General features: G+C 55.0%; 6 protein-coding genes across 6 annotated transcripts; 2 read left to right on the top strand and 4 right to left on the bottom strand.

Moving 5' to 3' along the window:
• Window positions 1-1,722: 1,722 nt before the first annotated feature.
• N7482_007749 (asparagine--tRNA ligase DED81) lies at window positions 1,723-3,536 on the top strand (the record flags this gene model as incomplete). The annotated part of the gene is made up of 2 exons (XM_056689873.1): window positions 1,723-3,326; window positions 3,410-3,536. 2 exons carry the CDS (start codon window positions 1,723-1,725, stop codon window positions 3,534-3,536), a joined length of 1,731 nt encoding a protein of 576 aa, XP_056542302.1.
• Window positions 3,537-6,084: 2,548 nt separating this feature from the next.
• Window positions 6,085-6,517, bottom strand: N7482_007748 (uncharacterized protein; the record flags this gene model as incomplete). The annotated part of the gene is made up of 2 exons (XM_056689872.1): window positions 6,085-6,301; window positions 6,345-6,517. 2 exons carry the CDS (start codon window positions 6,515-6,517, stop codon window positions 6,085-6,087), a joined length of 390 nt encoding a protein of 129 aa, XP_056542301.1.
• Window positions 6,518-8,288: 1,771 nt separating this feature from the next.
• Window positions 8,289-8,492, bottom strand: N7482_007747 (uncharacterized protein; the record flags this gene model as incomplete). The annotated part of the gene is made up of 1 exon (XM_056689871.1): window positions 8,289-8,492. One exon carries the CDS (start codon window positions 8,490-8,492, stop codon window positions 8,289-8,291), a length of 204 nt encoding a protein of 67 aa, XP_056542300.1.
• A 306-nt stretch (window positions 8,493-8,798) lies between these two features.
• Window positions 8,799-9,833, bottom strand: N7482_007746 (uncharacterized protein; the record flags this gene model as incomplete). The annotated part of the gene is made up of 4 exons (XM_056689870.1): window positions 8,799-8,812; window positions 8,880-9,250; window positions 9,502-9,742; window positions 9,791-9,833. The coding sequence occupies 4 exons, from the start codon at window positions 9,831-9,833 to the stop codon at window positions 8,799-8,801; spliced, it is 669 nt and encodes a 222-aa protein (XP_056542299.1).
• A 2,544-nt stretch (window positions 9,834-12,377) lies between these two features.
• On the top strand, window positions 12,378-13,081 carry N7482_007745 (uncharacterized protein; the record flags this gene model as incomplete). Its single annotated transcript, XM_056689869.1, has 2 exons — window positions 12,378-12,947; window positions 13,016-13,081. The coding sequence occupies 2 exons, from the start codon at window positions 12,378-12,380 to the stop codon at window positions 13,079-13,081; spliced, it is 636 nt and encodes a 211-aa protein (XP_056542298.1).
• A 3,415-nt stretch (window positions 13,082-16,496) lies between these two features.
• On the bottom strand, window positions 16,497-17,859 carry N7482_007744 (uncharacterized protein; the record flags this gene model as incomplete). Its single annotated transcript, XM_056689868.1, has 3 exons — window positions 16,497-17,247; window positions 17,400-17,459; window positions 17,639-17,859. 3 exons carry the CDS (start codon window positions 17,857-17,859, stop codon window positions 16,497-16,499), a joined length of 1,032 nt encoding a protein of 343 aa, XP_056542297.1.
• Between the last annotated feature and the right edge of the window lie 2,129 nt (window positions 17,860-19,988).

Raw genomic sequence — 19,988 nt, 5'->3', positions numbered from 1 at the left:
GTGTCTGGAAGCGAAGCGCCAACTGTCAATTCAAATGTTCATCCATATGGGAGGAGGGACGGGGGAGAGTTGGGGCGGAAAGCAGAAGAAGAATAGGGAGAGACGTTGGGAGGAGGAAGAAGATCAGGAGACTCACCTGCTCAACTTTTTGTTTGGCTTCAAATGTCCCTGATCACGAATATACGGGGAGGCGCCATGCACGAAGACGAACCAGGGGAAAGAAAGACCAGTGCGGAGCCGGAAGAAAAAAAGACTATCGCGAAGACCAGTTATTAGCTGGAAAGGGATAAGTGGGTAGGTATCCCAAAAGGTACAAGGCTGATGGAGAAAAGGGGGGGGAGAGAGGAGGGGAAAACGAAGAGGGAGGATTACAGTCAGAGAGGGTAAGTGAGTGACGAGGATTCGAAGAGAAGAGAAGAGAAAAAAAAAGAGGTCAAACGAGTGGATGGAAGTCAAAGAAAGAATGAAAGGCAAGGACGTGAATCCAGGCAAGGTATGAAGGGAAGCGGTGGGAGGTTGATAAAAGGGGGAGAGCAGAGGCAAGACGAAGAGGGCGAACGGGAACGACTGATTCTTCCAGCAAACCGCGACAGGATGGAAAGGGGGAGAAGACCACGAGGATCAGCAGGAACCGGCACTATGCGCTACGCGGAGACATCAGGAACTATCAACAACCTACAACATCCTACCTCCTCAGGAACCTTTTTGACAGGCCCGGAACGAGTTAAGCCAAAAATGTAAACAGACTCGCAGTGAATCAAACTGGATCAAACTGGATCAAACTGGAGGACCAACTGGAGGACCAACTGGAGGACCAACTGGATCACGCCCCGCCAATCACCAAAACCCCGGAGTTGCCCCTGGCATGCCTGCAGGCCGGGCACTAAGACGACTTGGGGCTCTGAATTAAGGTACGTGAACAAGGCTGGGTACATCCTCGAACCTTCATGAAGACCCTCTCCGGCTCGACGTTCGGTTCATAACGTTCATACTGGCCATCCTGGAGGAGTGCGTACTCTCTCCTCTCGCCTTCTACGTATATCCCCCCGTCCCGTGACCGTCTGACCGTTGCGGTTCGCGGATCCTGTTTGTTCCCTTCTCCCCCGGAAAATGAAGGATGGAAGGTGTTTGTGTCTCCTCCCGTACTGGCCATCTGGGGAATGGAAGTTGGGTGGTCGCCGTCCCCCGTAACCGGTCGAGGATCAGACGGCAATGATCTTCGACGACTGATGCTGCTTTGCCTCCCTGTCCGATGCGATCAAATCATACCTCCCGAGGTGCTCGCCACGCTGGAGGAAAACTCGACACTCGGTCCCGTGGCGGGTGCCTGGGAGGCCTCAGGCACCCGTGGGGAAAGCCCGCTATCAACGGAAATTTACCCCTCCACCTTCGGACTGTGCGATTCTTCCCCTCGGGCGCTGTGCAATTGCCAATTGAGGACTGAGAAGAGCCCTGACAATCCCGGTTGAGTATGTATACCCCTGGGAGACACCGCGGCACCTCTGCAGAACTGCTATCTACCATGCCCGAAAGCCCCCCCCCCCCTCCCTGCAATCTTAGATGACTCACAAGTGGGTGAGACAGCCCTGCTAACAATTTCATGTGTACCCGCAGACACCAACCCTCCCACTTCCCAAGCCACCCCACCCTCCCCAAAGACGAACACGGGCGTAATTGGACCGTTGTTCTTGCAGCCCTCCTTTTCCCACACAAGTCCCAACTATGGCGCCATCTATCTACATCGACGAGGACGTCGGGCATGACGACGCCTCCGCCGCCGGCACCGAGGCCGCTCCCTACAAGACCCTTATCCATGCCTTCGTGCAGCACGCCCCTACCACTGCGGGCATTCAGTACCTCACGCGCAAGTCGCAGACAGACGCAGCCGGCGAGGATGTCGACCCTGCCGCCAAGCTGGAGTGGAAGCCGGCGACCAAGTCGGCGATGAAGAAGGCGACCAACCTGTGGGAGCAGCGCAAGAAGAAGGCCGCCAAGGAGCAGGAGCTGGCCATCCGCGAGAAGGCCGAGGCGGACAAGCGGCACAAGGTGCTGGAGGAGGCGAAGAAGGTGGTCATCACCGAGGACGCCTCGCTGCCCAAGCCCGTCCGCATCCGCCTGGACGTCACCGACCCAGCCGTCGTCCAGCTGCGCACGACCGAGTCCGACGTCCCGGGCACCCGCGTCCGCGTGCTGGGCCGCGTGCACCGCATGCGCGCGCAGAAAGACTACGTCTTCCTGACCCTCTCCGACGGCTACGGCTACCTCCAGTGCATCCTGACCGGCGACCTGGTCAAGACGTACGATATCATGACGCTGACGCTGGAGACCTCCATCGCCATCCACGGCGAGATGCGCGCCGTCCCGCCGAAGCAGCATGCCCCCCACAACCGCGAGCTGCACGCCGACTTCTTCACGATCATCGGCCGCGCGGCCGGCGACAAGGAGGCCATCACCACGCGCGTGGCGCCGGACGCCGACCCGCAGACCCTCTACGACAACCGGCACCTGGTGCTGCGCGGCGAGACCTCCTCGTCCGTGATGAAGGTGCGCGCCGCCACGCTGCGCGCCTTCCGCAAGACCTTTGAGGAAACCCGCATGCTGGAGGTGACGCCCCCCGCCATGGTGCAGACTCAGGTCGAGGGCGGCAGCACCCTGTTCGGCTTCGACTACTACGGCGAGAACGCCTACCTCACCCAGTCCTCCCAGCTGTACCTGGAGACCTGTCTCCCCTCCCTGGGCGACGTGTACTGCGTGTGCCCGTCGTTCCGCGCCGAGAAGTCGCTGACCCGCCGCCATCTGTCCGAGTACACGCACATCGAGGCCGAGCTGGACTTCATCACCTTCACCGACCTGCTGGACCACCTGGAAGCCACCATCTGCCGCGTCATCGACCTGCTGCTGGAGGACCCGGAGGCGTCGCGCTATATCGCCACGCTGAACCCGGACTTCAAGCCGCCGGCGCGCCCGTTCAAGCGCATGAAGTACTCCGATGCCATCGACTGGCTGCGTGAGCACGACATTCCCAACGAGGAGGGCCAGCCGCATTCCTTCGGCGACGACATCGCCGAGGCGGCCGAGCGCAAGATGACGGATATCATCAACCAGCCCATCTTCCTGACGCACTTCCCCGCCGAGATCAAGGCGTTCTACATGAAGAAGGATGAGTCGGATCGCCGGGTCACGGAGAGCGTTGATGTGCTCATGCCGGGCGTGGGCGAGATTGTCGGCGGCAGCATGCGTATGGATGATTGGGATGAGCTGATGAGTGCGTATAAGCACGAGGGCATGGATCCGAAGCCGTACTACTGGTACACTGATCAGCGCAAGTGAGTTCTATCCCCCGCCCCAACCCCGTGAGGCTCCGTGCCCGTCGGGAGCGTTGCTCTTATACTAAACCCTTCCCTCCCAGGTACGGTACCTCTCCGCACGGCGGCTACGGTCTCGGCCTGGAGCGCTTCCTGGCCTGGCTGTGCGCCCGGTACACCGTGCGCGACTGCTCGCTCTACCCGCGTTTCACGGGCCGCTGCACGCCTTGAGTAAACCTCCGGCGGCACGAGAGGCAGTCGAACGAACTCGAGGGTTTGGTGCGGCTTGGCTTGTTTCGGGTGCGTTAATGCGTTTTGGTATAGATAGTAGATATCCTCGCAGAGTTATCATGAGCATGAGCATGAGCATGAGCAGGAGCAGGAGTACGAGTATGTGTGCCTGGACAGCCCAATGAAATGCAATGCATGGGGTGGAACGATTGTGGAATGAATGGGCTCTTTGGGTTTAGATTAGGCTTGCTCAAATCCTGCAGGTCACGCTGTGGCATGGACGGGCCATGAGTTTTCATTTTTCATTTTTCATTTTCAGTTTTAGTACCCTTTCGGTTCCCTTATATCTACATCTACAGTCTTACGGTTGTTTCCTAGCTGCATGGTGTCCGCTCTAAGTCCCCCTTGTCGGATACCACCATCAGTCCCCCCCGGGGTAGATCTTCCACGCATCTCGTCTTCTTCCCTTCTACCACTTCGCAACGGCAGCCTACCAAACTACCCCCGTCGTTGCTTTACACGGTCAATCCCCATCCCTAACCCCTTGACCCTCCTCCACATCAACACACCCCGCCTTGTGCGACGGCAGCTTGTGCGACGGTGCGTGCAGGCGCCAAAGCAAGCCAGCAGAGCCACATCTGCCCGGTCGGCATGGCCTTGGCCCGTCACAACCGGGCACTGAGTCCCTTAGTCCGGGCCGTGTCCAGGAACCAGGTGCCTGGAATTGAAGCCTGGTCCAGCCGTTGTGTATGTCCTGCTACAGGTGTATCGGCGGGTGCAAGTGTGCAGTCAGTACACTGCAGAGCGTGGTCGGCAGCCGTGTCGGGAGTGCTGCATATCGAATGGAGCTAGGCGGAATGATACGGCCTAGATCCTGGCGGGGCATGGCATGGCCAGTGGGTGATCTCCTTCACCACGACGAAGCAGTCTTCGCGTCTCTCTTTCCATCTCGTCTGGCCTCATCACGTCAATCGGACTCGTCCTATGCCTGGTTGTGTGAATCCCTTTGAGCGAAGACCTCGTCGCGACCCCCAACCGGGTAAGCTCTCCGCCATCCCCATTGAAACACAGTCCTAACCAGTCAGAACAGCAGCAAGTACTAATCCGACGCGAGGGCCGCGGCAACCACCGTGCAGGCAGTAGTAGACAGCGACAGCGCCAGCGCCGTCGCTGGGATTTGGGGGGGGCGGGCGCGGGCTAGGTGCTCGTCTAGGGGGCAACAGCGTTTTTCACCGTGCTGCTTCTCCCGCTAGCATCCCTCACTCGGGTTCGCAGTCCAATGGAACGACGTTGAAGTCCAGGGAACAGGACGGACCTGGACTTTTGCGCGGATCGTTCTGCAGCCCGGGGCACGCAGGGGAGTGGGTGAACACAAGCTTGTGCTCCACTGCGACGCCATTGCTCAAGACGGCCGGATATCATATCCGCGGCCGCCCGAACCCATTCCGCTTGGCCGTTTTGAGGCGGCGGCACCTGCAAACCCTCACAAGATGTGGGGTTATGGTTATGGCTATGGCTTGAGGGCATGACAGGCTTGCTGCAGAGGCTTGCTGCAGTCGCTGGCTGCCGGAGATGGGCGTTTTTTTCTCTTCGTCGCCGCGGGGACAAGGCCACGTAGCTGATACAGGGCCAGGGCCATGCCGGCTGCTACGCCCTTCTGCTGTGATGGCGCACGAATCGATCGGGGTTCGCTGGGCCTGCTGGGCTTGCTTGCTTCTTTTCGGCTCCACTCGGTTTTATCTGATGCGCCGCGGTGGAGTAGATGCTTCGGCCTATACTGACTGACAGGCCCCAGCCTGACAGGGCACGGATCGGCGTGAATCGGGGGCAAAAGGGAGCCCACGAACACTGTGAATGTCCGCGCCTTATCGTGGCGTGTTTGTAGCAGCCTGCTGTACCAGCACAACGTCGGCGGAAACAGCCGGCCACAAACCATGGACGAAGGATCCCGATCGTGATCGATGATATCAGAGGGCAAATTTTCTCGGCACTTCTAGCCGCAGCTAGCGTTCTCCCTGGCTCGATCTATGGGCTTGGGTCTCCGTTGGACAGAGCGTAGAATAGTTCAGCTGGTACTATCGCTGTTTCTGCATTGACGCGGATTTTGCTTCCGCCGTGCGGAAACACACGGTGGCGAGCCGGCCTGAACATACTGATCCCTAACCGTACGTACTCATATCCGCGGAAGGGTCCCTGGAAATATAGCACTATTCGAGCAAGACTGTGGGGCATGGCTGGAGAGAATCCGATATGAGCTATCTCGTCTGTCATCTGCGGCCACTCAACTCAGGTCGGATTTCCTGCAGCCAGTCTCAAGTCTCCCATCAATCACCAATCACCCCTGCAGCCCGATCCCAACCCGCAGCATAGCATCACTGCAAGCTCTCGTGATGATGTAACGAACCCTTGGTAATGTCGTTCTTGTTCCCGCTAGCCTAGCTGGCCTTGGTGGTCCTCGACAACGCCCGCCCGTCCCCCGTCCACTCCCACTCCCCGGGGATGAGCACCACGCCACCAAGAGAACGTCAATGGCCATCGGAGGGTGTAATCACTGGGAACGCCTGGGCACTCCATTTCGCTGGCTACCAGACTGGGGGGAGAGCCGGTCGATGGTGTCGAGGATCTGAGCGTCCGAAGCGCCCGAGCGGATGACGGAGATGAGGCGAGTCAGCGTCTCCGGGTCGCTGTGCGAGATAAAGCCAAGCAGTTTATCCGTGTAGGACCGATAGTAGGCTAGTCTCTCCTGGGATGCTTGGTCGCTGCTGCTGTTGAAGTTGCGAAGGAGTTAGGCTCAACCGGTGAACGCACAGCCAAGGCTGGCATGGTGCCGTTGTCGTGTCTGTCCCTTGCCGCATGGCAAGGGCATGAGCGTCAAGAGAACGCAGACATCGGACGTAGCCAGAAGCGTGCTGCTTACCTTTGTCGTGCAGACGAGCCCTGGGCTCCGTGACCGCCCCCTGCCGGCCCTGCCGGGGCACCATGATGGCCTGAGGAGGGGTTGTTGTCTGGTCTTCGGGATGACATGCTGTCTTGTGGTTGGCGGTGTCGCGGGACGATACTACGAGCACGCGGATATAGGTGGGTATGCGGACATTTGGACAAGACCGTGGGACTGCAGACTTACCGGAACGTCTCGGCTCACGAAAGCCGGACAAGAGCACTGGAATCGACGGGACACGGTTCTAGGCTGCGGATCCTTGCTGGATTACGTCCTCTTCGAGAGGGACGGTCAGCGTCCGGCAGACTGACAGCATATCGAAGGGGATGGCAAGCAGGAAGACCCAAGCAAGAGGGTTTGAGAGAGAAACAGAAAATAGATGTGCATAATAGCCAGCAAAGCTATAGGGCATAGAAGCGACATGGCTGAGGGGTTAAAGACAAGGACAAGAACAAGAACAACGAAATTGAACAGGGAGGAGAGCGGTCGGCCATACGGGGACAATGAGTTTGTGGGGGATGTACTTCTAAAAACACCAAGATATCGGGCGCCTTGAACTCCAGCGAGGCACCTTCTGCGTAGCGAAGAGAAGATTCCGATGGAAATGGGGCTTGCGGGCGCGAGACAGCCGTCGTTAGGGACGAAGTAAGAGAAGAGGCGGGACGCTCTACTTTAAGAGGCGTGGAAAAAGGATGCTGAGCCCACTGCATTGCCGCCAATCTGAGCTAGTCACTCAGCCAGCAAACCGACGATGACAGCCTTGCGCAAGCCTTGGCCTGCCCAACGGAGGCATGTGGACCCCTATCGTCAACACGGTTCGGTCATCCCGGGACTTTGTTCATGGGTCGGTTTTGAAAAGCGCTAGGTTTGATGGCTTCATTGCCGTGTTGAGTTCTCACGAATCACAGCCTCTCGTCGGAGCCGGAAAATACTGCCAACCAATTGGGTGGAGTTTTCCATCGCCTCGCAACTGCGAAGCATCATATCCTGAGGTTTGTTTCTGGACTTTTCGCCTCCCTTGACCATATCATATCGATCCTGGGAAATATCACCGATTCCTGCCTGCTAGATCATGGGACAAGAGGCGATGCTGACGCTGATCGGCGGTGCTGGTTGAAGATTCTCCCGAGTTTCCATTTGGGGGCGTCTCGAGCCTCCGAAGGGTCGGGCTGAACTCCGATGAACAGCATTGCTTAGCTTCCCCTCGGGCTTCTGCAAGAACACATACCAGGAACTTTGGGTTAGGTTCCGCTAATATTTGTAGTAGCTGCTGCTGCTGCTGATCGGGAGGGGGTATGGGCTTGATGATCGGGCAACTGCGTCCTTTGTTTTAGTATTGATCTTGTTTCCAGGAACTGACCACCCATGCCTTCCACACTCGCAGCAAAGCAGATTGATCATCGGTACTTGGCCACATCGGCGGCACTGACAGACATGCGGAAACCCTTGATCGTGAGGTTTCAAACCCCGATGACAGCATCGAGGCGAGAAAGTTGCGCGCTTACGCCCCGTGTGCAGCTGCCACAGGCTCCACGGACACAGGCGAATGTCCACGGGGTGCAGGTAGCCATGCGAGCCGCGATAAGTCATGACTCTAATGGCTCTTGGCTCTTAGCTCTTGTCACCCACAGTCTGCTGGCAGGCGGTTGTGAATCAGGTCAGTTTGGAAGAATCCTGTGCCGTGGGCCCGCTCCGTGGGCCCTGAAGGCAGACTGCTCCCGATCTCAACATCCAGCATCATGGTACAGACCCTCAAAGCTCAGGTCGACTGCTGATTGCATCTTGAAATGGAGAGAGGCTCGCTTGGCAGGTGACTAACGAGCTTTTTCCTCCAGCGTAAACCAGACGTTGGCAAATTCCACTGCTCGTCGAAGACCACAGGCGCGCCCTCTGGCCCCCGTTGGCTCCTTCTCTCCTTCCTTTCCATCGAACGAACTTCCAAGTCCACCATTCGTCCCCTTGCCCTGTTCGGCCGGCCTGGGGATCATCTCCAAGCCACCAAAGATGATGTACTCCATGGTTCACCACCTCCCCTCCCAACACCTTTCTTTCGCTCGACGCCCGACCCAAGCCACGTCCCGCTGAACACTTTCTGAGTAAAAGTCGGCTGGGTATAGGATGCATGCCGTGGACAGATAGGAGATCCACGCTTCGCGAAGCGCCGTCGTTCCCATACCCTAGCCATCCTACCCTATAGCGTCGAGTTCAGGTCTGTTCACATTCGCGTTTCTTGGGCTCTTCGTTCCACACACTTGGGCGTGGAGTTAGTGAGGGTGGCGTTTCCAAGAGTGTCAAATCCCCAAGATTGATTCGAGCGGAATGTGTCACCCGTTGTTACCTGCAAGGTCAGAGCGGGGCTGGTATTCACTCTTGGAAGGCGTACTTTGGTCATGAGAATGACCTACAGTCATCCGACATCAGGATACAGTCGCGTTCACCGACATGGCGGATAATGATGACGATGTTAACATGGTGTTCAAGATGTTTGCGCGTCGGAGAAAGATCTTTTGAGAGGAGGTATGGTTCCGGCCAGGTGTTGTGGCTTGTTGAAGGTGCAACATGGAGTGTGCATGTTGGGTACACACGTCCGTGGGACCCTGCCATCATCCAGCTCCCATCTTTGTCCGATGAAACGACAACTTCTCGACTGTTGGAGATTGCTGTCTTGTTGCGGTCATGGTGTTGGTGAATATTTGTAGCTGGAGAGTGTACGTTGACAACGCCGATGTCTGCAGACTGGTATCCCGGTATCTCTGCTGGCTCAAGGCGATGATCACTGCCGGTCGGCCAGTCATGATGAGCAATACCGTCTGGAAGGTATCTCGAGGACCCCTTTTGATTGTGGTGATCAGGTTTCGACAGTTTCACTCTCAACGCCAGTCACTGCCCTTGGGTGACTCGGCAAGAACCTGGGTGCGGTGACCGTCCTATCCCTGATGTCCCGGATGGGCTTCACCATGACCATCTGCAGCCTGAGTGTTGCTCTGTTCTTATCCTCCGGCAGTATAAGAGCATCCGCCCGTGCACCAGGTCCGCTGATGGGGTCCACTGATGGTGGTTGGGGGTGCGATGTTCGCCGCTGAAGGCAATGACCCTTTGGTGGTGTACGCGCGCCCAGGAGAAGTGATCTGGTAGGTCCTTTTGCATCCTGATGCGGAAGGGTTCCATCTTTGTTCTTTGTCCATCTTGGCTTCCTGGTGGAATAGACAGTAGTCGTCGTGGTATTTCGCGCTGAGGGTTAGGGATAGGCCGGTGGTGTTGTGATGGGCTATGCGCTGTCAGCGGTCAGCCACCCTGGACCTCGTCAGCAACGGACTGGCATCGCCAATGTCTACGTGAGAAAAGGGTATTCGTGACATCCTTGATTTCGCCTGCTGTGATTAGTGACTCGGAGCAGATGGTTGTGCGTTAGTAGTGGCGAGGTGCCAGGGCACGGTCGGCGAGAGGATTCGCTGCCTCTTGAGATCACTCCATGCCAGTGACATGCGTGACACACCCGGTCGAGACCACGTGCAGTCCTTCAGAACCTAGCGCCATTCTTCATCATGGCCAGCAGGGTTTTGTTTTCAGACCCTGGAAAATCAGTGCCTGGCTTTGATCCGTCTTCAGCGACGCGGACGACCTGGCCCGTGCCTGAGCATCACAGACGCACGAGACACTAGGGAGAACAAAGCCGTGAAACACTCAGGAGAGATTGTCCAGCTTTTTCAAGCCGGCCCTGCATCCGTCACAGAAGACGAAATCCTCGTCTGGCATGGTCGCTCACAAAGGAGAACGGCAGATCACCCAGGAGTCCCGACGGCTGTTGACCCACCAAAGGGCGAGGGATAGACGAAAAATCCTGTTCTCTGCCGCCTGTGGCCCCCCATTGGAGACGCTGACATGGGAAAAGTGTTCCTGGCGAAGCCATTGGGGCTGGGCTCCACCTGGTCGGTGGCCTTATCCTAACCGGGCGTCACATTTACGTCTTGTGCGTTGAGTCTGCATCTCCCAGAGGCGGTCCTGCTATGCAGAAGATTCGTCGAACCGACATAGCATGATGCTATCAGTTGCTTCACGGCGCGAGTGTGCGGGTAGTTGAGAACAGAGGCGGCGCATTCTCCCCCGGGGCCCTGATGCACATCTTTTCCGTTGCCCGACTTGACAGAAGATGTTATCGTTGCCGAGGCAAGACTGATCCGATGTCTTGTCACGACCACCTCCTGCGTGGGTGAGCTGTCTTGATCGGACACGTCGACGGGGAAATGTGTGTATAGGGGCAGAGGGCGATCATCACGGCGAGACGCTGGTGTACTTTCAGCGCCGGTTCGACGCGATCGCGCTGCAGAATCCTTGGTGCCGATCCCACCCCACGCTTCTTGGGCGTCTCTGCTGGCCTACATCATGCAAACGCACGAGTGAGTGGTGCCGGCGATAGGAGCCGGGCAGAGAGGACCGGTTTTTTGTGCGAGAAAATTGCCTTTTATCTGCCCTTTAACCGGACAATGTACGAGCAGGTTGCGGACTAACGAGCTCGGAGATCTAAGCGAACTAGCCAGCCTCTGATAGGGGAACTCATAAATGATATCCAGGAACTGACCAGCTAACCAAGCCAGATTACCTTGGTTGAGACGGCAGGTGACGAAACGGGCCTTCAACCTCCGGGGGGAACAAAAGAAGGGCATCTGACGCAGAGAACCAGTCACAGGTTGACAGGTTGACAACCACCGTTCACAGCGTCCTTGGTTGGTTCCAAGTTTTTCCAAGCTTTCCCCAAGCTGTCGCTGCTCGCCGTGATTTTCCCCAGCTAGTCGCGGACCGACGGAGCCCTTCAGAAATGGCCCGTTTTCCAAGCCGAATGCGATTTCTATTTCTAATAGCCTTGAAGCTTTGTATCGAGCGCTAGCAGGTCATTGCCCATTACTGATAAGATTTTCTTCTAGGAGGGCCGCGACCTGCTGGAACCGCCCTACATGGACTCGCCACACACCCGCTGAGCTAAGACGCGAGTTTGTGACGCACCAATTGCATGACATTTCGGTCAGGCGGTTCGGCCAAGTTCCTGCGAGTCTACTCGAACATCTAATCCGATAATTGAGGGCTTGACGCTTGGTAGTTGCACGCTAGTCCTCTTTCGGGGGGGTTCCGCGATCTCTGGTTGCTGCATGGCCGGGTCCGAATCGCCGAACGAGAGCCGTGGTCATCTCAATATACCATTTGTTTGAGATTTACTCCGTAGAAATTTCAGAATCACCTGAGGATTTCTCCTTGGCAGGTAGATTTACGTCACACTCCCAATAGGCCCCCCCGTTCCATCTACTACTCTGCGAACGAAACAATCCCTTTGAATCATTCAACTAAACCGCAGATATGTACATTCTGTCTTCAACACATTTACGCAGTATGCTTGTCGAGGTAGGACCGTTTGTCTCGGAAGAACAAATCTGCAAGCTCTAAACTCCATTCGCCGCCCTGGATATGCAGGGAAAATCCCACCTGCGACTTACAGATGTCTCCGGAGCACAATCAAAATATTTCCCTCCCAGGATGTTTCACGAAAATACCAAATCAATCAAACCCCCCTGTCCAATAAAAAGGAAGCTACCAGCAAAGAACGCTGGTTCACATCCGGCTGGCCGTTGAAGTTCTCATCTTCTATAGGCTAAAACGCGTCGTAGAGTATACATCTCGCATTCCTCGAACGCGCAACCCAAAAATGCATCGACGTCAGCCCCAAAACAACCCTTGCAACGCCCAATGCTGAGTGACAAAAAAGCCATGCAGCCCGCATGGGCATCTCCCTCTATCATCTCCTCGTCACCATCGCCAGCGACAACGACCACCTGCGAGCGAATCGACAAGCAACACCGCACCCTCAACCTCGATATCAAGAACATATAACGCAGCCCTAGCCACCAACCAAAATGCAGCTCACCTCCATCCTCGCGGTCTCAACCGCCCTGTTAGCTGCTCAAGTCCCAGCTCAAGGCATCCACCCCGCGGTCCCCAGCCTCTCAGTCTGGAGGACGCCCTCGCCCTCGCCCTCGCCCTCGCCCACCGTCGCCTCAGACATGGCCACGCCCGCGGCCTCCAGCTCGAAGGTCGCGCAGTCCTCGGCCTCGCACTACATGGCGCACCACTCGTTCCGGCCGATGGTGAAAGCTGACGCGCAGTCACATTCCTCCATGCGCCCTGTCGCCAGCCCTTCCTCCTCGCACTCGCAGTATATAGCTTCCGCGGCAACACCCTCGCCCTCGTCCCAGTTCGGCACCCAGAACCAGAAACAGCACCAAGGTCTGCGCATGCCAGCTGCCCAGGGTCCTGTGGAGCCTGCCGCGCTGCATGGCGGGCTCGCGCCTGTTGATCCCCTGATGCCAGGTAGCGATGTCGCCCCGGTGCTAATGCAGAAGCCACATGGCAAGGATGAGGGCAATTCGTTCTGTATGGGGCAGTGCTACCCTAGTAAGGGGGACGCGCACTGTTCTAAGCCTTATGTAAGTGTTCCTTTCCTGTTGACTCTTACTGTTTGAGGACTGAGCTAATTGCTTGGTGTTTCCGGTAGGCTTGGCCTCTGTACAAGGAGGCGAATGATTGCTGGATGTGCTGCGTCACTGCTGGTGATTTCTAGAGGGTACCATTTGAAAATGTAGCATGTTGTCCTGGGGGCTTTTCCAATTGGATTCTGGTATCATTCGGATCGTCACGGGGTCTTCTCGTGGTGGGAAGGTGTTTTGCCTAGGTTGGTGGCGGGCTTTTATATTTCTGGGGTTCTTGCTTGAGGTTGATTGTATGCGTTTTCTGTCTGATAGTTGATTCTATGTTTCTATAAGTCTAGGTGAGTGATATTTCGAATTCTGATCACAATAATTCTGCTCTTTTTCGATCAAGTCTCGTCGTACATGTATATCTAGGTATGTCCAACTTAGGTAGGCACCTTCGTATTTGAATTATGCACGATATAAGCCGAGGCGAGTCAATAGTTAATCACTGCATCCTTCTCTTGCCCTCCCTGTAGCAGAAATATGGCGATATATACCTGTATCCACCCAAGTTGCAAGAGTCCGTTGAAAAATATGTTCTTGCAGCAGTAACAGAATCGGCATGCAACCGTTCTGTAATCGGTAGGTAGAAGTGAGTGCGATACTTGCATTAGGCTGATATAAAAAATATATAATTAAATATTGTTTGTATATATTCATACCTTGATTATAAAGACCCAATGGTCAAGTCTGATTAAGAAATAACATTTTCACTGTTAGTGCTGGAGTTCAAATCTCCCTTGGGTTGAAAGAGATTAACTCAGTTGGTAGAGCTGTCCCTGGGTCTTCAGAAGCCTTGCAAAGCAATGGCAAAGTGCCTTCCAAGCCTCGAATGGTGCATCGACTCGAGACATTAAAGAGATTGAACAGAGAACAGCTACATGCAATATAATGCTATATGTTGCACGAAACTTCTACAATAGAGTAGTCAATCTAGCTTTTGCGTACATAGACTAGTCAAATAGTGCAGGTGATGACTACTAAGTTTGAGAAGTACTATATGAGGTACTGTATGGGATATTATATCAAAAGATGACGAGTAATCTAGAGCCTCAAGCATCTGAGTTCAATTCTAATTCACTCATGGAGGAAAACAGGAAGATTCTGGGCTATTAGGTCATTGAAGTCCCCTCTTAACTGAAAGTTGCGGTGGTTCAGATACTGTAGAACCTTATGAAGACCTCGGATTGCTCCCGCAAGTACAGGTAAAATAATGGCTTGCAAGCGATCGATGTCTGGCCTTTCTAGTATCAGGCGGTCAAATATAGAGATCGCGAAATCTATGTCTGATGCATCTAGACCCTTTGTGTACTTGCCTTCGCACATTGCACCTTCAAGCGGAGTATGGTTCAGATATGTAGATGTCACACTACCTGTGTGTTCCTCCAGCATTCCTTCTATCGCACTCTCTGCGAACTGAACAACTCGTCATCGGGGAATGCTGTCCTCAATTGGCCGCTGATGAACTCTAGTAAGTATTCGCATGAGCCCCAGTAATAACCTCGACCGGGCCCTCTATGTTTATTCCATGTAAACAATAGCGGAAAGTCACCGAAGGATGCAGCGAAATATGGTAACGCTTCAGCATCACCGAGACCAACGGCAACAATCCAGCCAGCACGAGCAGTGCTTCGGCTACTCAGCTGTGGGAAAGTAAAAGCCACAGAATGGTAATTTTTCATGTTCTACTGATACCATGGCGGGTATCCTGATGTGATAAGGTCGAATTCCATCTTCGTGCGGCGAGTAACAGTTGTGCAATCTTCAGATGGTGCATGGATTTGCGCCTCAAAGTAGTTTTCTTGTTTCTTCAACTTCAAAAAGGACTTTCCAAACTCGAAGCTATAAGAGTTTGAGAACGAGTCGTAATGATATTTCCAGAAGCGATACTTCGTAGCCTTGTCATCAATGGTAGATATGAAACACATCAATATTGTTTTAACATCCGTATTGAAGTATGTTCGCTTGAGATCTAAAGCCACTGGCTTTTTGACGACCCTTGTGTTTTGATGTGTTCGAAGAGCCGAGAAATACTGCAAGAAGTCCTCTAAGCCATGAGCGTCTGGGAGCTTGCTGAAATGTTCACGTCCGGGTGCATTTGGCGAACAATTGTGATGGGAATGAAAGCATAAATCATCTGGCAGATCATTCCAGACAGCAGAGGTACAGAACGCTGGTTTAAAGCGACACCACTGTAGGCAGGCTGCGATGACTATTCTCATGAGCAATGCCATACTCCTATTCATGATGGGAAGAATAATTGCCACCAGCAGGCTACCAAGAGCCCAGTCTGCAGACATGACCGTAAAAAGGTTGAATGGAATACTCTTTTCTTGCTCTAGAATAATGCTGTGTACGGTAAGAAGCTCCGTACTAAACAAAGATCAGAAGAAAGATCATAGAGGAATTTCCCCTTGAATTCACGCGAATTTCTTGCGAAAGGAAAGATGATCTGTCAAAGTGGGGTATTAATTCAGCTCGAGATGTGGACGTGGATCCACCTATTTTCTCCAGGTGTGTTAGTTAGCTTCTTGGCGCAGAGTCTCCATTGTCCCCCCGCATTCCCTATTTTCTACAATACACACTCTCTTGATATATTGGTCTACACGTTACTATGCGTTACCCTTCTTCCTGAGTTCTACAGCTTATGCTTTGAGGGGCTAAGTATGTTGCGTTACAAGTAATTTGTAGTCCCTTCTATCCCGTGATAACAGCTTTCAAACGATTCAACACTCGAAGCCGAGCCAAGCCAGAAATGGATTGACATGTTTCGCATTAGGGTTAGAGAAGGATTATATGAGAGCAAAACGGTGGAACTGATTTCGATCTATCCTGTAGTGATATTGCTAAATATGGAGGTAAACCACCTACTGCAGTCGTCTAGAATCTCCAACGGGGACCGAAACTGCGCCCAGTCTGTATCACTGGCCCGGGTGACATGGAAGATGCTTTCGATGGCCAAGAGTTGAAGCTTCTTGGCAGCGAGTCAAGGGTACTGCTGTATCTCGTGTAGACGCCATAGAACGGTCAAGAAAGCTGTGGTTTTTAAATTTCGAGATGGAAGCTAGAGTCGCTTTCCTATGTACCTATTCTTCCCGATTCGGAAGGCTCCAAGGGTTCCCAGATTCTAAGTTGCTACAGCAACTTAATCACCCCGGAACCGCGTATCTTAAGGGTGAGATGGACTAGAAGTAACAATGGAATCGGGATCCAGATCCTAGATTGGAAAAGGCTTGTGCTGAGCACAAATGTATTGAATTAAAGAAATCTATTTGTTCTTCCAGCAATTCGCTCCATCACTGAGATAGACAATCATTTCATACCCCGTCGCTCGTGGGTCGGTCAAAGAAAAGCAGTATAGAATAAGTCAAAAGAAAAGCGCCAAATGAAAATAGAATGAAATGCCAGATCGAGAAAGACAAGGAAACACCAAATCTTTTTTTTTCCGTATCCCATTGCAGCGCAATGCCAATAATGCTCAGCCGAGTCTGATGCAGAGCTCGATCACGCCTTCTGCGCCGGGCCGTGCACCATAATCGGCGCACTCGCTTTCGCACAGACCTCATCCTCCCACACCGCAGAGCTAGCAGGGAAGATGGACCCACTATCACTCTCGATATCGACGGCGTCCGCATCCTCGCGGACAGTTGCGACGTGGGGCATAACCAGGGCGACGCCCTTAGCCGCACCACCGTGCGAGAGCGAGAAGAACGGGTTGTGGCGCGGGGGCAGCGGGCGCGACCCATGCGCCAGCGCCAGGGACATCTCGTCCGAAGCCGTGCTGGAGACGGAGGAGGCGATGGAGGGCGCGTGCGTGAGCGAGGGCGTGACGATGCCGTCGAGGGTGGGCAGGCTGGCTGTGCTCCGGTGCGAGCGGCGGGTCATCAGGGTGCTGGCGCCGCCGTGGAACTGGGAGAGGTAGCTCCAGGCGTCGGAGGTTGCGAGCGCACTGGAGCTCGTGGTGCGGGCGCCTAATACGGGCTTCCACTCGGTGGGATCAAGATCCGTCTTGACGTTGGGGACTGAGGCGGGTATCCTGATGGAAGGCATGGTGGAGGGAGTAGATGACGGGATGCGGGTGGGTGTCATCGGGGCGACGATGGTGCGGGGGGAGAGTGGCGGGGAGTTTGGGGGAGTGGTGGAGATGTTGTATGTGGAGTTGCTGCGGGCGTGGAAGGGGATGGGCTGGGAGGACATAGTCGACATGGAAGGGAGAGAGGCGGAGAGGGGTTTGCAGGAGTCTTTGCGGCGGCAGCTGGGGGGTTGGTATTAGTATATATGATGATATCGACAGATACGGACGGTAGACGGGTATGGGATCCACGGGATGAATTGGGGGGTTGGGGGATAGGGACAAGGTCGCACAGAAAGGGAGGAATGTGTGGGAGGAGGATGGAGAGAGCATACCTTTCACTGCAGTAGAGGAGGGAGTTGTTGGGGACAGTGATCTGTCTCTCGCACATGGCACTGTTTCGAAGATATAAATGTTAGCGCGTCCATCTATTTAAAGACAACCAAAACATCCGCCCGGACCACGCACAGCCGCGTGACGGCAGCCGGCATGCACAGACAGGGGCAGGGCCGCGATAAGGCAGAACCAGGCGACAGAAGGATGGAAGCTCCAAAGAACAAGGATTGCCACATACCAGAAGTTCAGGAAACTTGCCGCCATATCAGGATCGTCGTAGTGGGTCACTCCCCTCGAGTGCGATCGCGTCGACTGACCCGAGCCCAGCTTGGAGATGGACAAATTCACACTGCTCAGACCGGATGTGCCGCGACGATGAAGACCAGGGCGGGTGAGCTTGGGCTTGGACGTATGAGGAGAGGAAGGGGAGCGACGGTGGGAGGCTGTCGACTGAGTCATATTCACGACGACTGGCGGTGAAGCCGAAAAAAATGCCTCGCTATCTTATCTGGGGCTGGACCTTGCGCAAGGCCCGCGGTGGAGCACGAGATGCCAGGAGTGAGGGATTTTGTTGCGAGATGAGGTATGAGGTATTTGTGGGAGGTGAGGATGTTCTGTTGACGGGACGATGCAGGTCAAGAATCTCCCGAAGAATGTGATGATCCTTTTAGAAGGGCTCGCGTGCCCGTATGTTATAATTGGGAAACACCCGTAATCCTGAAGTGGCCGAGGGGGGGGAACCGGGCCTGATAAGGTGTGAGTTAGTTGTGACACGAAATCGGGCCCGTCGGGCCGCACGATGGACGATCGTCGGTGTCTGAGTGGGGGGAGATAAGAAGCGCCGAGGGAGGGGAGAAGATAGGGTGCATACCGGAGATCGTGCTAAACTTTATCCGGCCTTTGACGGGGAGTTCGGGTGATCAAGGGGAATCGGGATGGGGGGTGCGGGGTGGTGTCGTGGTGTAGTGTAGTAGTGTACTCCGTAGTGTAGTCACAATGGTCAATGGTCAATGGTCAATGGTCAATGGTTCAAGGTTCCTGGTTTGGGGGAGGAGGGCCTGTATAAATAAAAAGCGTGCTGGCAGAGGTGGACGGGCCTGGTCGACTGCCCTCGTTCTAGACCTCGGGTGATCGTCGGCGGCCGGACCCCTCAGGCTCCCACACTCTCCCTCCACCAGCTTCCCTCCGTTCGTCCACGCGTCTCTCCCCCAATCAACCCCCGAGTCGAGACCGCTGACTCACTCTGATCTTTTCCCATCCACGAATCGCTGTAGAACCCTCCCGAGGTAACAGTGTCTCTCCTATAATTATCGCCTGTCTTTGTTCCTGTTCTAGGTTGACGAAAACGCCCAGCCCACATCCGCCACTCCGACCCGACAGTGTCCAGGGTACTCCGTACACCGCCGTGGCCGGGTGTCGGAGGAATCAAGTTGATCTCCCAGTCTAGAACCGCACGCTCCCCCGTGCGCAGACAACACGACGCGACACGGTTCTGCAGCCCAACGACTTTTTCCGGGTTTGCCCCGCCCTTCTTCCTCCAAGGTGCAGGGGAAGGCGCTAGGCGGACCACCTGCAGTAGGGCCTGGGAGTTTATTTCCGGAGGGGGTCGGATCTGGCGTGATCGAGGAAGGTGGCGCGATCGGCACTTTCTACTCGATCATTGCTCACTCGTCCCCCACTGCATACGGAGAGTTGTTACAGTACATATGCAACTACTGCTGTGGGATGCGTCCGAAACCCCATCACAATATATCCCTCAAATCATGCTCAGAACCATACTCCATGATCACCATATCGACGACGAACCCAACATTCAGTCGTTCATTAATTTAATAGTTCATCCCTGTATCATGGCCAATATCGCCGAACCAGATGACGCCACCCTCCCCCCTCCCCGATGGCGTGCCCCCATCCACATCCACAACCACATCCACATCCACACCGCTAGAAGCAGACCACAAAGAAACTACCACCCACCACAGAAAAAGGCTCGGCCAGGCTGTCACAGCCTGATCCGAGTACCCCCGTGGGAGAGAACACCCGCCCTGGCACCGCACCGCCCATACATCATCCAGCACCGTGCCCCCCGATCAGCGTCCAGACCGGTGGAGGGGTGGACCGATCCCCCACCCCGGTGACACATCCCTGACACGTCGAGTCGAGGACTACCGTACTACTCACCTTCAGCGTGGACGATCTACATACTGTAGAAGTCTAGAATATTGTGGCCTCCACTGCAGGCAGAATGCGAAACGAGCCATGGCCCCTTCCCGGCGCTCCGGGGCGCTCTGGACGGTGCCGCGTGTGCTTTGATGCGTGCTACTCGTCGATCTGCCGTGTTTCGCGACGGAGAAATTTCTCGGCGTTTGGAGCGGCGTGGGCGCGCTGGAGGGTTTCGTTAGGCTGGGGGGCTCGAGGCCGGAAGATTGTACCGTTGTAGACGCCTCGACTAACTACCTACTACAGAGTACCGCTAAGACGAAGTGTTTTCTCAAGATCCTCTACCTACCTGGGACATTCCAGTATGCCTAGACTCCCTACACAACTACTCACTCACGAAATTACCACGGGAGGTACTACATACGTGT

Source organism: Penicillium canariense (assembly GCF_028826845.1).
Source record: "Penicillium canariense strain IBT 26290 chromosome Unknown utg000004l_segment0_segment0, whole genome shotgun sequence".
NCBI classification, from domain to species: Eukaryota; Fungi; Ascomycota; class Eurotiomycetes; order Eurotiales; family Aspergillaceae; genus Penicillium; species Penicillium canariense.
The sequence above is the reverse complement of the archived record's forward strand: the minus strand, read 5'-3'. Positions and strand labels throughout refer to the sequence as shown.